Genomic DNA, 17,500 nt, shown 5'->3' on the forward strand with positions numbered 1-17,500 from the left:
AATAATTTAACACACGGCAGTTGGATAGCCTACTTCATCATGTCCCCATGCCTACATTTTTGTGAGTAGCATAGAGATCGTTAAAAACAATAAAGTATGGCTCTCCGTTTGGGACATTGAAAACATATATTTTTAATAGACTACTGTCGAAGATGCTGACTTGCAAAAGCCTCGGGATAACACGTTATCTCCACTATCATCAGTCACTATCATCATGCCCCTTGATCAAAGTGGGGAATGAAATAAAAGTTTGAGAACCACTGGCTTAACAAGTTACCTGCAGTCCAGAACACAGAATCTGTTGCAATATTCTGATGATCAGCGATGATATCGGAAAATGTTTGTTTCCCAAAGTAAGAATTTCACTTCGCCATGCACCTTCGACAATGAATAGCTCATTACACTTGTTACTGTTAAACGTAGGCCTAACTGGTATCATTACAAACATTATTCTGTGTCCTAAAACTGGCATATTTTATGGCTTTGTGTCATGTAAGTTCGTTGCAAAATCTAGAGAAATGTGTGAGGTGGTCAGCGGGGGACAATTGAGACACACATTGGATTGTGTTATTACTTGAACATTCCACACTATCCACAGCTGTGGTAGGCCTATCAGGCAGGAGGATTACTGTTAGCGCGGGCTTTATATAAAATTCTTCAACAGAAGGCCTCGAATGTTCTTTTTTTGTTTGGGAGCAATTTGCTTCGCTTCTGTAATCTCGGCTTCATTGAAAATGAGGGCTTCCCTCAATGACCCTCCGAGAATAAATAAAGGTTGAATGAATGAATGAATGAATGAATGAATAATGCCCAAAATAAAGGCCTGTGGTTTATGCAGCCTACAGTAAATAACAGACCCGGCCAGAATGTGCGTTATGATGCTTTTTTTACGAGCAAGATGTTTTTGGTACCCCACGACACTGCATGTTCTTAAATAACAATGATCATCAGTAATATTCGACCATTAATTTGGGTAAATGGGCAAGCGTGACCACCTTGATTGGCTGATGATTGTAACGCTGGCATGATTCCAAACACCTCCCTTACGATGATGAGTGACAGGTGACAGGTCTCAGAATGCGCTAAGCTACACAAGGACGGAAGATTATGAATAACTGGGGCCGTAGGCTATTCACAAAGGCTTTTTTATCTTACTACTAGGAGTAGGCTACTCCTAAATCGCACTTAAAGATTTTAGCTTGGAGTTTTCTCTTAAAAGTTATTCACAAAAGCCTTTCAGACAACTCCTAAACTAGGAGTGAGTCTTCAGTGGTTTTGGATGACGCCATTTCTCATGCACGAGCTTGACTGAAGTGACCACCTTGATTGGCTGACGATTGTAACGCGGGAATTCCAAACACCTCTTCCGATGATGATGACCTTAGGTGACAGGTCGGAGAATGTGCGCTACACAAGTAGTGCGAAGGACGAAGATGATTAATAACTGAATAAAAAAAGGCCTAGCCTAAAATGAATAAAGAGTAAGGCAAAACAAATAGCCTAGTAGCCTAATGAAACATAGGCCTATGGATTGATGCAGTAGCCTACCTTTGCAACATTATTAAATTAATCTGTCACCATAGGCTATGCCTCACGTTTGCAAAGAGGAGACCATTTTAATTTGATTCACAATGAAACGTTACATTTAATTTACATGTTAACAATGAGTAGTTTTGGTTGTTGTTGGTGGCTTTGCATCCCTTTTATGAATGCAAAATTGTTCCCTCATGATTGGAAGCTCCTGTTGCGCATAGGCTCGATTTCAAAACATCGCAAGCGTAAAATGCCACAAAAAAGCTGTTTATGAATAGGTCTTTAGTGAGTTAGGAGTCCTCTCGACTTAAGCTGTCCCAGACTTAGGTGCTACTTTTAGGTCTAAAATGCTTCGTGAATTACTTTTTTGTGAAAAATTAGGAGTCCTAAAGTTAGAGTGAAACCCATTATTTTTAGGAGTTGCTCCTAAATTCGCCAGTTAGGAGCTACTTTTAGCCTTAAAATTCTTTGTGAATCACGGCCCTGAATAAAAGGCCTAGCCTAAATGAATCAAGGCAAAACAGCCTAGTTGCCTAATGAAACATAATGGATTGATGTAGTATCTTTGTAACATTATTAAATTATTCTGTTACTATGCCTCGCTTGCAAAAAAAGAGAACATTTTAATTTGATTCACAATAATGTTACATTTAATTTACATGTTGACAATGATTAGCCTAGTTTTTGGTTGTTGTTGGCGGCAGATTGCATGTTAGTTATGCCTACAATGCAAAATGGCTTCCTCACGATTGGAAGCTCCTATCTGCATAGGATTTCAAAACACGCAAAAAGCGCAGGTTTGTGAATAGGTCTGTGAGTAAGGAGTCCTCTTGACTTCTTTTAAGCTGTCAGAGGTGGGAAGGTGTGATTTGTTGGGGGCAGGGTCAGATAACTGGGCACAAATGTCTGATGGCCCCCCCTGCCCCCCAGCCAACGTGAATCGGGTGGTTAGTTAATAGGCCTATCGTGAAGATTTTTCTTGCCATCTAAGGCACGAGCGCATCTGTGAGGCCAAGCCTCACCAAGTAGCTTGTTTGTTTACAACTAACATTCCATTTAATTAAACTGCTTTATAGGCTATGCCGAAATAGTTTTCAACATTTTGAATATTATTATATATTATATATATATATATATATATATATATATTATATGTTAGTGTCGGTTGAATTGAAATGTTCTCAAAGTATGAAAGCTGCTTGGGATCCCCCTTGTCAAGCAATATAACCATACAAACGCGCTTCCTGCACTCATTGTTTCAAAAGGAGTAATTTTGGCTTTGTCAGAACTGAAGAGCTGTGGGTGGGACGGCACGGTATGCCCAATGAAAATAAATTAACGCAACACAACACAACACAGACCCCGCTTCTCTCGCGTCAGTCACTGACAGTAACCTAGAATAAATGCATGGGGAAAAACACTTCCCCATGACAGACATCGTAAAACACTGAAAGTTAATATTTTGTCACTAGCAACATACATCTGTCCTTTGTTAAATGTATTATGTTCCAAGTAGCCTATGCGCGCATTCTGCTTCATAAAGTTGAACCAATACATTTTATTATTTTACAGAAAAATATAAATAGCCAGTTAGGGTCTACAGTGCAGAGTTGGTAAGTTATGGTAGGCCAACTTGCAGTGAACATACAAACAGGGGAAATTCTTTCTCTTGTAGCTGAGTAGCCTCAGGTGCACGTGAACATAAAGGCCAACATGCAAGCGCCAATGAATCGTGTTCTCTCACGAAAATCAATGGTAAACTTAAATTGATCCATGATGGCGGCGCCAAATAGTCCCAACCCAGTTAAAAAGTGTTTGTCCTGAAGTTTTTAATGTGTTCAATACAGCAGGCAAGTTTTAATCGACATTGCAAAGCAAGTTTTGCAGCTGCTCTGGACTTTTGGTTAACATCATTCTAGGGAGGAGAATCTGTTTAGTTAAAATATGCCGGGAAAGACTTCAAGACAAGGAAAACGCATTGTGATTTGAAGACATCTGTTTGCAAGAACTTGGAAGGGCAAGGATCATGGGGTCTTTTAAACACTTCCTGTAGCAACAGGGCAAACACAGCAGACAAGGCAATGGCAGGGCTGTTATGTGAGAGGTATTAAAATATGGGATATTCTCTACGGAAAACATTAAAACGGCAAGACAGTGAAGGGGATCAAGTTAAAAAACTCGTGATAAATTGAGAGCATCCTCTCCAGCTGTATCGGAAAAATACAACAGGAAAGCCCTTGGAACACAGCATTTGGTTTTCGTCCCGTGCACAACCCTAGGATTATTTGTCATACTATTAATCACATATGATTATTTGTGAAATTGTGCAAAAACAGGCCACTAACACATTTTTTATAGAAAAGGAAGGACTGGAGCATGCAAGCTCATTTACTTATTTTACTTACTTTTTTGGGAAAGATGGATTTAGAAAAAAAAAAAAAAAAACGAACTTATCACAGTTTGTGGCTGTGGCGCTTGAAGACATCTGTTTCGCAAGGGGTAGCAACAGGGCAACATAGAGGATGGCAGGGCTGGGTTATCATGTCTTTTTTAAAAGTTGTATGCATTGTTTCGGGTCCTCGCATTGGCAGATTATTTTGTGAAATTGTGCAAACAGAGGGTCATGTCTTTTAACAATTCTGGTCGGAGGGTCATTGAACAATTTCTAGCAGGCAAGAGAGTCATGCAACTTGCAACTGAAGCACTCAAAATTCCTCCGGTGGCCCCTTCAATAAATAAATAACAGTCCCTAGATTGCTGCTGGGCTATATGTCTTGGTTCATGTTCATGTCAACAACTCATTGCCGTCAAACGCATAGCCTATCTCGCGGTTGCACCCATTACAAACAAACATGCAATGTGAACGTCTGGGATTGGGGAGAGCACTAAATGCTCTACTGAATAAGCAACGAAGTCAAACCTTTAAATGAAAAAAACTCTTTAATAATAATAATTAAAAAAAACGTTAATGAAGTTTCAAAAATCGTTTCAAAAATCGTTTATCGCCTGTAACTCCGTGATAACAGGACGTAACAGGAAGGCATTTGGCTGAGCAACGGAGGTTAAAGTGGTGGTTCAGGATTTTGGACATAGGACCTCATTTGCAAGTAAGCAAGTGTGATATTTATCAGTGGAGACCGTTTTCAATCGCTTCATCCAGTCCTTCTAATTGCAGAGTTCGTAGGTGCTAGGCTAAAAGCGCCAAGTCAACGGTATGTGCTAGCCTGCCACTAAAAACAGTCTTACCCACCCAAAGTACACCCAAGGCAAATAAATTATAACGCCAGACTATCGATGTAAATGTCTGTATTGATAGTTTTATTTCTAACATAGCGATGCGAGGGTAGTTGTATTTCTTACACTATTCTATCAACACAGACATTTACATCGATTGTCTGGAATTTGCCTCGAGTGTCCTTTGGAGTAGGTAAGACTGTTTTTTAGTGGCAGGCTAGCACATACCGCTGATTTGCGCTAGCCTAGCACCTGCGTAACCTCGGCAATTAGAATCCACTGATGAAACGTGTTGAAACGGGTCTCCACTGATAAATATCACACTGCTTACTTGAAATGAGATCCTATGTCCAAAATCCTGAACCACCCCTTTAATATGCTCTATATTTTGTCCAAATTATGTCTGTCTATCATCGCTTGCTTTCGAGAAAACCAGAATGTTTAATTTGTCCTAAGCTTTTTCTCACGGCTGCAAACGGATTCACTAAGAAGTTAACCAAATATTTCTTTTATTAGGGCAGGCATATTTCTGGCTATTAAATTATTTCTAAACCAGTCTGCTAAAAGTCTGTAGTGAAGTCTGTGTAGGGTTTTCCAGGCTCCATTTCTTTTTTGAGACACCCTGCTCACTTGAGCCATCTACCGGTTGTTTGGGTTGTTGCAGCGCCTCACTGGAAAAAATACAAATTAAAGTTGATAATACAAGGGATCCCACGCCATGATCAAGGAAAGTGAAGCTGGCCAAGTCGAAGCACTGCCCGCTGTATCACAAGTTTGTCAGTAGGTCTGGTTTCCATAGCATCTCTATTACAAGTCTATGGACAGTTCTATAATAGCATTAGCATCTCTATCACAAGTCTGTTCACTATCACAAGTCTATGAGCTAGTCTGGGCTAACATTAGCATCTCTATCACAAGTCTATGAACAGGTCTGAGTCAGCATTGGCATCTCTATCACAAGTCTATGAACAGTTCTGTATTAGCATTAGCATCTCTATCAAAGTCTGTTCACTATCACAAGTCTATGAGCAAGTCTGTGTTAGCATTATCATCTCTATCAAAAGTCTATGAACAGTTCAGTATTAGCATTAAAATCTCTATCAGAAGTCTGTTCACTATCATTAGTCTATGAACAATTCTTTGTTAGCATTAGCATCTCAAGCACAAATTCATGAGCAGGTCTGGGCTAGCATCTTGCATAACTATATGTATTTGTGTGTTTATATGTGTGTATGTGTGTGTGTGTGATCTCTGAACTGCTCCCTGGTTCATATGTGTGTGTTTGCCACCTTCCTAATGTCTATTGCTGCCTGCTTCATGTGTGTGTGTGAGAGAGTGAGGTTACCTTTCTGATCTCTGATGTATGCTGCTGCCTGTTTTGTATGTGTGTGTGTGTGTGTGTGTGTGTGTGTGTGTGAGGTTACCCTTCTGATCTTTGATGTCTATGGCTGCCTGGTTTGTGTTCATATGTGTGTGTGTGTGTGTGTGTGTGTTGTGTGTGTGTGAGGTTACCCTTCTGATCTTTGATGTCTATGGCTGCCTGGTTTGTGTTCATATGTGTGTGTGTGTGTGTGTTGTGTGTGTGTGTGTGAGGTTACCCTTCTGATCTTTGATGTCTACGGCTGCCTGGTTTATATGTGTTCATATGTGTGTGTGTGTGTGTGTGTGTGTGAGGTTACCCTTCTGATCTCTGATGTCTACGGCTGCCTGGTTTATATGTGTTCATATATATATGTGTGTGTGTGTGTGTGAGGTCTGCCTGGTTTATATGTGTTCATATGTGTGTGTGTGTGTGTGAGGTTACCCTTCTGATCTCTGATGTCTACGGCTGCCTGGTTTATATGTGTTCATATATGTGTGTGTGTGTATGTGTGTGAGGTTACCCTTCTGATCTCTGATGTCTACGGCTGCCTGGTTCTCCAAAAGCAGAGAGATCAGTTCCATGTTCCCATTCAGCGCAGCATAGTGGATTGCCGCCAGCCTACATGCACACACACACACACACACACACACACACACACACACACACACACACACACACACACACACACATGGACACACACACACACACACACACACACACACATGCACACACACACACACACACACACACACACACACATACTAATACACAAATTTGCATATGCACACCCTCCACCTTCTATAATAGCCAGCATAGCTCTCCTCCACCCTCTAGAATAGCCAGCATAGCTCTCCTCCACCCTCTAGAATAGCCAGCATAGCTCTCCTCCATCCTCTAGAATAGCCAGCATAGTTCACCTCCCCCCTCTAGAAGAGCCAGTGCTGTTCACCTCCACCCTCTAGAATAGCCAGCATAGCTCATCTCCACCCTCTAGAATAACTAGCATAGTTCACCTCCACCCTCTAGAATAGCCAGTGCTGTTCACCTCCACCCTCTAGAATAGCCAGCATATCTCACCTCCACCCTCTAGAATAGCCAGCATAGCTTACCTCCACCATCTAGAATAGCTAGCATAGATCACCTCCACCCTCTAGAATAGCCAGCATAGTTCACCTCCACCATCTAGAATAGCCAGCATAGCTCACCTCCACCCTCTAGAATAGCCAGCATAGTTCACCTCCACCCTCTAGAATAGCCAGTGCTGTTCACCTCCACCCTCTAGAATAGCCAGCATAGCTCTGCTCCACCCTCTAGAATGGCCAGCATAGCGCATAGCTCACCTCCACCATCTAGAATAGCCAGCATAGCTCACCTCCACCTTCTAGAATAGCCAGCATAGTTTACCTCCACCCTCCAGAATAGCCAGTGCTGTTCACCTCCACCCTCTAGAATAGCCAGCATAGCTCACCTCCACCCTCTAGAAATAGCCAGTGCTGTTCACCTCCACCCTCTAGAATAGCCACTGTAGTTCACCTCCACCCTCAGGAGCTGCACACAGTGTGTGTGCGTATGTGTGTGTGTGTGTGTTTAGTTGAAGTCCATTCACACTCACCCATCTGCATCCTGAAAGTTGACATTTAGCCTCTTAGCTGGACCCAGCAACTCTGTTGGAGACAACACACACAAATAAGTTTCCACGCACACAAACATACACACACACACACAAATAAGTCTCCACGCATACAACCATACACACACACACACAAATAAGTTTCCACACACACAAATAAGTTTCCACGCATACAACCATACACACACACACAAATAAGTTTCCACGCACACAAACATACACACACGCACACACACAAATAAGTTTCCACACACACAAACATACACACACACACACACACAAATAAGTTTCCACGCATACAACCATACACACACACAAATAAGTTTCCACGCATACAAGCATACACACACACACACACACAAATAAGTTTCCACTCATACAACCATACACACACACAAATAAGTTTCCACGCACACACACACACACATAAATAAGTTTCCACACACACACACACACACATAAATAAGTTTCCACACACACACACAAATAAGTTTCCACGCATACAAGCATACACACACACACACAAATAAGTTTTCACGCACACAAACATACACACACACACACACACAAAAATAAGTTTCCACGCACACACACACACACACACACACACAGATAAGGTTCCACGCACACAAACATACACACATGCACGCACGCACGCACACAAACATACACACACACACACACATATTTATGCACAAGAGAAGTATACAAAAGTCATGTTAGCATGTTAGCATCCATTATAGCAAGATAAAGTCATGTTTATCTTAGAGCAAGATAAAGTCATGTTAGCATGTTAACATCCCTTATAGCAAGATAAAGTCATGTTAGCATCCATTATAGCAAGATAAAGTCATGTTTATCTTAGAGCAAGATAAAGTCATGTTAGCATGTTAACATCCCTTATAGCAAGATAAAGTCATGTTAGCATGTTAGCATCCCTTATAGCAAGATAAAGTCATGTTAGCATGTTAGCATCCCTTATAGCAAGATAAAGTCATGTTAGCATGTTAACATCCCTTATAACAAGATAAAGTCATGTTAGCATGTAAGCATCCCTTATAGCAGGGGTGGGCGGGCCGGATCCGGCCCACCAAGCACTTTCATTTGGCCCGTCCGAAAGCATTTCATTTAGTTATCAGGCTGTTCGCTATTTTTTTTCCCAAGATAGAGACCTACATTGGTTAGCTCTCTACTGCAAACTGCTTTTCACTCTCCTTAGATAACGCTATAATGTCAAAACATCATGTTAAATAGAGATAACATCATGTGACAGTGCACAATTTATACATTAAGTTAAACAGCATAAAATTAGCAGTATTTTTTGCAAATTAATATTTTAAAACAAATACTTTTCATAATTAAATTATAGGCTATAAAATGTATTTTTTTATGAGAGGCGTATTAAGTGTCCCCGCCGCCAATTTTCGAAACCCAATGTGGTCCTTGAGCCAAAAAGTTTGCCCACCCCTGCCTTATAGCAAGATAAAGCCATGTTTATCTTATAGCAAGATAAAGCCATGTTTAGCAAGCATCCCTTAAACTTCTCAATATAAATGTAACAATAATATTCAGCAAAAACCTTCCAACGTATAACACCAGTCATAATGGAATTACCCAAATATTCTTCTGTCTTTCTTTTATATTCACTCCCTCTCCCCCTACCTCTCTCTCTCTCTCTCTCTCTCTCTCCCTCTCTCTCTCCCCCCCTCTCTCTCCCACTCTTTCTCCCTCTCCCACTCTCTCTCTCCCTCCACTCTCTCTCTCCCTCTCTCTCTCTCCCTCTCTCTCTCCCACTCTTTCTCTCTCTCCCACTCTCTCTCTCCCTCCACTCTCTCTCTCCCTCTCTCTCTCCCACTCCCTCTCTCTCTCCCACTCTTTCTCTCTCTCTCTCACTCTCTCTCTCTCTCTTTCTGTAGTCCTCTCTTTCTTTCTTTTTCTGTAGTTTCCCCTCCACCCTCCCCTACAGCCTTTGGCAGAAATGCATTCTGGGATATTTTATATTTAATCCAGTAGAATAATCTGACCAAAGCACAATAATCCCAACCTCTTCCTCTCTCTCCCTCTCTTCCCTGCTCTCTCTCTCTCTTCCCTGCTCTCCCTCTTCTACCATTCTCTCATTCTTAATAGTCTTTCCTCTTCTTCCTCTCTCTCTCCCCCACCCTCTTTCTCTCTCTCCCCCACCCTCTCTCTCTCCCTCTTGTTCTCTCTCCCCCACCCTCTCTCTCTCTCTCCCCCCACCCTCTCTCTCTCTCTCCTCCACTCTCACTCTCCCCCCTCTTCCTCTCTCTCTCTCCCCACCCTCTCTCTCCCCCCCCTCTCTCTCTCCCTCTTGTTCTCTATCCCCACCCTCTCTCTCCTCTCCCCCCACCCTCTCTCTCCCCACTCTCTCTCTCCCCCCACCTCTCGCTCTCCCCTCTCTCTCTCTCCCTCCACTCTCTCTCTCCCTCTCTCTCCCCCCACCCTCTCTCCCCACTCTCTCTCTCCCCACCCTCTCTCTCTCTCTCTCTCCCCCACACTCTCTCTCGTTCTCTCCCTGTTTCTGAAATGCAGTGGATATAAATAGGCTCTATCCTCTGTCATGACCTGCCTGTTTGTTCAAGCATTTAGTATTGAACTGTGAAATGCACACACACACACACACACTTACATAGATGCAAAAACATGCATACATACACAGACACAAACTCATACACACATGAGCAAGCACACACACACATACACACGTCTGCATATACATACACACACACACACAGACATAGATGCAAAATCATGCATACATACACACAGACACAAACTCATACACACATATGCACACTCACACATATACACGTCTGCATACACACACACACACACACACACACACAGACATAGATGCAAAATCATGCATACATACACACACACACACAGACATAGATGCAAAATCATGCATACATACACACAGACACAAACTCATACACACATATGCACACTCACACATATACACGTCTGCATACACACACACACACACACACACACACACACACAGACATAGATGCAAAATCATGCATACATACACACAGATACAAACTCATACACACATATGCAAGCACACACACACATATACACGTCTGCATACACACACACAAACACAAGCACACATATACACACATACACATACACATACATACACACTATGGCTAATGTCCAGATGTTCATATTCTAAAGGCACATATCTATCTGCACACACACCCACACATACACACATACACACACACACACATACACACACACATATACACACACACACATACACACACACACACATACACAAACACACACACACATACACACGCACATACACAGACACACACACACACACACACACACATACACACACAGTTCCTTAGGTGTTATTAGAGCTGTTGTTATTAGTGCTCTCCATATGCCATGGCAGATACCCCCCACACACACACACACACACACTATGGCTAATGTCCAGATGTTCATATTCTAAAGGCACATATCTATCTGCACACACATACACACACACACACACACACACACACACACACACACACACACACTATGGCTAATGTCCAGATGTTCATATTCTAAAGGCGGAGAAAGACACTCAGTAGCTTCATCGTGAACATTCAGTGAAAATAAAGTATCGGAAAAGGTACGGGACAGAGTTTACGTTACAGGGCGAACTGGACATTGGTGCGCAGTGGAGCGGAGTAATATACAAAGGGGTCGTCATCAAGACTGCACTACAGTACACTACAGTACAGTACACTACATTACAGTACAGTACACTACACTACACTACAGTACAGTACACTACAGTACAGTACACTACAGTGGAGCGGAGTAATATACAAAGGGGTCGTCATCAAGACTGCACTACAGTACACTAAACACTACAGTACACTACAGTACAGTACACTACATTACAGTACACTACACTACACTACACTACACTACAGTACAGTACACTACAGTACAGTACAGTACAATAAAAAGGGGTCATCATCAAGACTGCACTACACTACACTACACCACAGCACAGTACACTACATTACAGCACAGTACACTACAGTGGAGCGGAGTAATATACAAAGGGGTCGTCATCAAGACTGCACTACAGTACACTAAACACTACAGTACACTACAGTACAGTACACTACATTACAGTACACTACACTACACTACAGTACAGTACACCACAGTACAGTACACTACAGTACAGAGGGGTCATCATCAAGACTGCACCACACCACACCACACCACACCACACCACACCACACCACACCACACCACACCACACCACACCACACCACACCACACCACACCACAGTACAGTACACCAGTGTGCCACCAGCAGTGTGCCACCCAGTGTGCCACTCCAGTGCCACCCAGTGTGCCACTCCAGCAGTGCCACCCAGTGCCACCCAGTGCAGTGTACACCAGTGCAGTGTACACCAGTGTGCCACTCCAGTGTGCTACCCAGTGCAGTGTGCCACCAGCGTGCCACCAGCGCAGTGCCACCAGCAGTGCCACCCAGTGTGCCACCCAGCGCAGTGTGCCACCAGTGCTACCCAGTGTGCCACCCAGTGCCACCCAGCAGTGCCACCAGTGCAGTGTACACCAGTGCAGTGTGCCACCCAGCAGTGTGCCACTCCAGTGTGCCACCAGTGTGCCACTCCAGTGCAGTGTGCCACCAGTGCAGTGTGCTACCCAGTGTGCCACTCCAGTGCAGTGTGCTGCTCAGTGTGCTACTCCAGTGTGCTACACAGTGCAGTGTGCCACTCCAGCAGTGTGCCACCAGTGTGACACCAGTGCAGTGTACACCAGCAGTGCCACCAGTGTGCCACCCAGCAGTGCCACCCAGTGCAGTGCTACTCAGTGCAGTGTGTACTCGGTGTGGTAACACTCGGTGCGGTGTGCTGCTCGGTGTGCTACTCGGTGTGCTACTCAGTGCGGTGTGCTGCTCCAGTGTTGCTACTCCGGTGCGGTGTGCTACTCGAAGTGCGGTGAAATTGCTGCTCGGTGTGCTACTCGGTGTGCTGCTCAGTTGCGGTGTGCTACTCAGTGTGCTACTCAGTGCAGTGTGCTACTCAGTGTGCTACTCAGTGCAGTGTGCTACTCAGTGTGCTACTCAGTGCAGTGTGCTACTCAGTGCAGTGTGCTTTACTCCGGTGTGCTACTCAGTTGCGGTGTGCTCGGTGTGATGCTCGGTGCGGTGTGCTGCCACTCAATTCAATGTGCTACTCAGTGCGGTGTGTGCTACTCAATGATTACGGTGTGCTACTCAGTGTGCTACCAGTGTGATACTCCAGTGCGGTGTGCTGCTCATGCCACTACTCCAGTGCGGTGTGTGCTGCCAGTGTGCTACTCAGTGCAGTGTGCTACTCAGTGTGCTACAGTGCAGTGTGCTACTCAGTGCAGTGTGCTACTCAGTGTGCTACTCAGTGCAGTGTGCTACTCAGTGTGCTACTCAGTGTGCTACTCAGTGTGTGCTACACAGTGCAGTGTGCTACTCAGTGTGATACTCAGTGCAGTGTGCTACTCAGTGTGCTACTCAGTGCAGTGTGCTACTCAGTGCAGTGTGATACTCAGTGCAGTGTGCTATTTAGTGCACTACATAGTGGAGTGTGCTATTTAGCTATTTAGTGTGCTACTTAGTGCACTACTTAGAGAGTGAGGTGGCCATTTGGGACACAGCCTGAGGTGTCCTGAGCGGAGTTAGCACAGAGACAGGAGGTGACCCACATTCCAAGAATACCACACGCACGCACACACTCACACACACACACACACACACACACACACACACACACACACACACTGCGGGAAAAAGTCACACTGTCAGTCTCTCCTTTGCAAGACTCAAAAATAAAAGCTCTGTTGCAATGATTGGCATACCCTCACAAATCTCAATCTCTCTCTTTCTGACACACACACACACACACACACACACACACACACACACACACACACACAACACACACACACACATTTGAATTCTTTATTTGAATCCACCATCCAAATGTCTTACTGAAAGGATTCAAATATTCTCAAAGGTGATACAGCTTTGACATTCAAGGGTACACACAGCAAGGCTGCCTTATCACTCACACACACACACACACACACACACACACACACAAAGGCTACATAAGGCATCGCCTACACCACACAGCAAGACTGCCTATCACACACACACACACACACACACACACACACAAACAAGGTACATAAAGCATGGCTTACGCCACTCAGCAAGACTGCCTATCACAGCTGATATGGAGCAGAATTTTGCCAGCTGTTTAGACTTTTCTTTTGGTAGCCCTGCCAGTCTTAGTCCACTAACAGTCAGTTTGTGGACATGTCCCAGGCTGCCACATATCAATGCTACAAACTTACATGCACAGCCTAGGTCAGTGATCTTTGCATGGAGGGTTTCATGTGTTCATAAACAGATTATAAACACAGTACTAGCACCTCCTTATAAACACAGATCATAAACACAACCCATTACAAGGACTAGCACCTCCTTATTATAATCACAACCCATTACATGGACTAGCACCTCCTTATTATAATCAGATCATAAACACAACCTATTTCAAGGACTACCACCTCCTTATTATAATCACAACCTATTTCAAGGACTACCACCTCCTTATTATAAAACACAGATTATAAACACAACCTATTTCAAGGACTAGCACCTCCTTATTATAAAACACAGATCATAAACACAACCTATTACAAGGACTACCACCTCCTTATTATAATCAGATCATAAACACAACCTATTACAAGGACTACCACCTCCTTATTATAATCAGATCATAAACACAACCTATTTCAAGGACTACCACCTCCTTATTATAAAACACAGATTATAAACACAACCTATTACAAGGACTAGCACCTCCTTATTATAAAACACAGATCATAAACACAACCTATTACAAGGACTAGCACCTCCTTATAAACACAGATCATAAACACAACCTATTACAAGGACTAGCACCTCCTTATTACAAACACAGATAATAAACACAACCTATTTCAAGGACTAGCACCTCCTTATTATAAAACACAGATTATAAACACAACCTATTTCAAGGACTAGCACCTCCTTATTACAAACACAACTAGCATGGCAAGTCTACAAACTCTAACACTGTTTGTGCCACATTTATAGCACAATATTAGCAATGATCAAAGCGTCACAAGTTCGGTTCGTTCCTTCTCGGGCCCTTTCGACCCTCAAAACGGACGGATTTACACTGTAAATGTTGCTGCATTTTGACATTGTAAACGTTCTCTAAGAAGAGTGAAGAGCAGTTTGCAGTAAAGCTTCTCATCTGGGTAAATTGTAGTGCCCCTCTGTCCCTTGGTGCCATACGCACAGTGCGAGATGCGCGTGGTGGTAGTGATTGCACTGGACACTTTACAGTGTTTACAGGGGCGTTTACAGTAGCCTACTATTGGCCATTGACAACTTGACAAGGCAGACGAGGCTCTGATTGAAATTCGGGACTGGAGCTGTCCCTGACGGGACAAATCAAAATTACTCAATATACGGGATGTACCGCACAATTCGGGGCGGTTGACTGATAGTCAGTGGACATGTCCAAGGCTGCCAAATATCAATGCCACAAACTTACATGCACAGCCTAGGTCAGTGATCTTTGCAAGGAGACACACACACACACACACACACACACACACACACACACACACACATACGCATGCACACTTACACACATACGGATACACACAGAAACACAATACACACACACATACACACACGCACACACACACTATAATTGAAACGTAATTATCTTCTCTCCCCCCTGAGAAGTGTGCAGACGTCAGACATCTGATGGATATCACAAAGATTTCCCCTTGAATTTCCCCTGGGGATCAATAAAGTATCTATCTATCTATCTATCTATCTATCTATCTATCTAAGATACAGGACAGTCTCCCACACACACACACACCACACACACACACAAACACCCATACACACATACACACACACACACACATACACACACATACATACACACACATACATACACACTCATACACAAATACACACACACACACACACACACACACACACACATCAGCATACAGGACAGTCTGAAAGTGCCTGGGAGTATTTCAGGGCTCTCTGATTGGTTGGGAGTATTTCAGGGCTCTCTGATTGGTTGGGAGTATCTCAGGCTCTCTGAAAAAAAAAAAAAACAGAAAACAACCAGGACAAACCACTTGTGTGTAGGCTACTCTGGAACCATCAGTATATAAGTATATTGTATATACTCTTTTGATCCCATTAGGGAAATTTGGTCTCTGCATTTATCCCAATCCGTGAATTAGTGAAAACTTTATTCCGCGCAAGAGTGAGCTGCCTGCTACAGCAGCAGCGGGGGAGCAGGAGGGGTTAGGTGCCTTGCTCAAGGGCACTTCAGCCGCTCCTAATGGTCGGGGTTTGAACCGGCAACCCTCCGGTTACAAGTCCAAAGCGCTAACCAGTAGGCCACGGTTGCCCCACTAGGTCACTTGTGTGTAGGCTACTCTGGAACCATCACTAGGTCACTAATTTGTGTATTTACATTCGATTACATTTCAGATGGTGGGGCTTGGGTTAGGGTTAGGGTTAGGGTTAGGGTTAGGTTCAGATGGTGGGGCTTGTTGCTTTGTTCGCTTTTTTCTTTCTTTCTTTTTCTATTTTTCATATTTGACACGTCCCCCTCAATGTCTATGGTGACTACGGCCCTGGCTCACACCACTACTCCCTAATGCTAATCTAGTGGTTCAACAGATGCGCACACACTCACACCACTACCCCCTAATGCTTTGCCTCTTTATTTGATAACACTGAATTAAGAAATATTTCCTATTCTAGAAATGTTAAGTTTCTTTTTCTTTTCGTCCATGTGGGTTCAATGATACCATCTGACAGCCGCTCAATTATCCGCGCACCAGCAATCTCCTCGTCGAGGAGGCCCTAAGCCTGCAAATCATAGACAGAGAGAGCATATGCTCTGGGAACAGAACACAGCTATATGTCCAGTGTAGCCATAGGTCTGTCTACATGTCCAGTGTAGCCATGGGAACAGAACACCGCTGCATGTCCAGTGTAGCCATGGGAACAGAACACAGCTGCATGTCCAGTGTAGCCATGGGTCTGTCTACATGTCCAGTGTAGCCATGGGAACAGAACACAGCTGTATGTCCAGTGTAGCCATGGGTCTGTCTACATGTCCAGTGTAGCCATGGGAACAGAACACAGCTGCATGTCCAGTGTAGCCATGGGAACAGAACACAGCTGCATGTCCAGTGTTGCCATGGGTCCAACACTTCATCCCGACAGACAGATAGGGCTACAGTATGCCCAACACTTCATCCCGACAGATAGGGCTACAGTACGCCCCAACACTTCATCCCGACAGATAGGGCTACAGTATGCCCAACACTTCGGCTACAGTATGCCCAACACTTCATCCCGACAGATAGGGCTACAGTATGCCCAACACTTCGGCTACAGTATGCCCAACACTTCATCCCGACAGATAGGGCTACAGTACGCCCAACACTTCGGCTTTTTGTCTGGTGGTCACTGATTCCGACAGATAGGGCTACAGTATGCCCAACACTTCGGCTTTTTCTTTATTTATTTATTTACCATCATCCATCGCGTCTGACCTCTGAAGAAAGCGTTTAAGGCTAGTCTG

The 17,500-nt window shown here is 43.8% G+C and overlaps 1 protein-coding gene across 4 annotated transcripts in view; it reads right to left on the reverse strand.

Moving 5' to 3' along the window:
* Positions 1-17,500, reverse strand: part of si:dkeyp-9d4.3 (caskin-1) — a 68,976-nt gene that overhangs the window by 47,771 nt on the left and 3,705 nt on the right. For 3 of the 4 annotated variants that reach the window (XM_048248401.1, XM_048248403.1, XM_048248400.1), the window contains exons 2-3: positions 7,743-7,794; positions 6,651-6,748 (exon numbers count right to left, since the gene is read on the reverse strand). In XM_048248401.1, coding sequence (XP_048104358.1) covers positions 6,651-6,748; positions 7,743-7,794 — 150 coding nt within the window. The other variant, XM_048248402.1, reaches the window with a different exon arrangement.

Source organism: Alosa alosa, chromosome 7, assembly GCF_017589495.1.
Source record: "Alosa alosa isolate M-15738 ecotype Scorff River chromosome 7, AALO_Geno_1.1, whole genome shotgun sequence".
In the NCBI taxonomy this organism is placed as follows: domain Eukaryota; kingdom Metazoa; phylum Chordata; class Actinopteri; order Clupeiformes; family Clupeidae; genus Alosa; species Alosa alosa.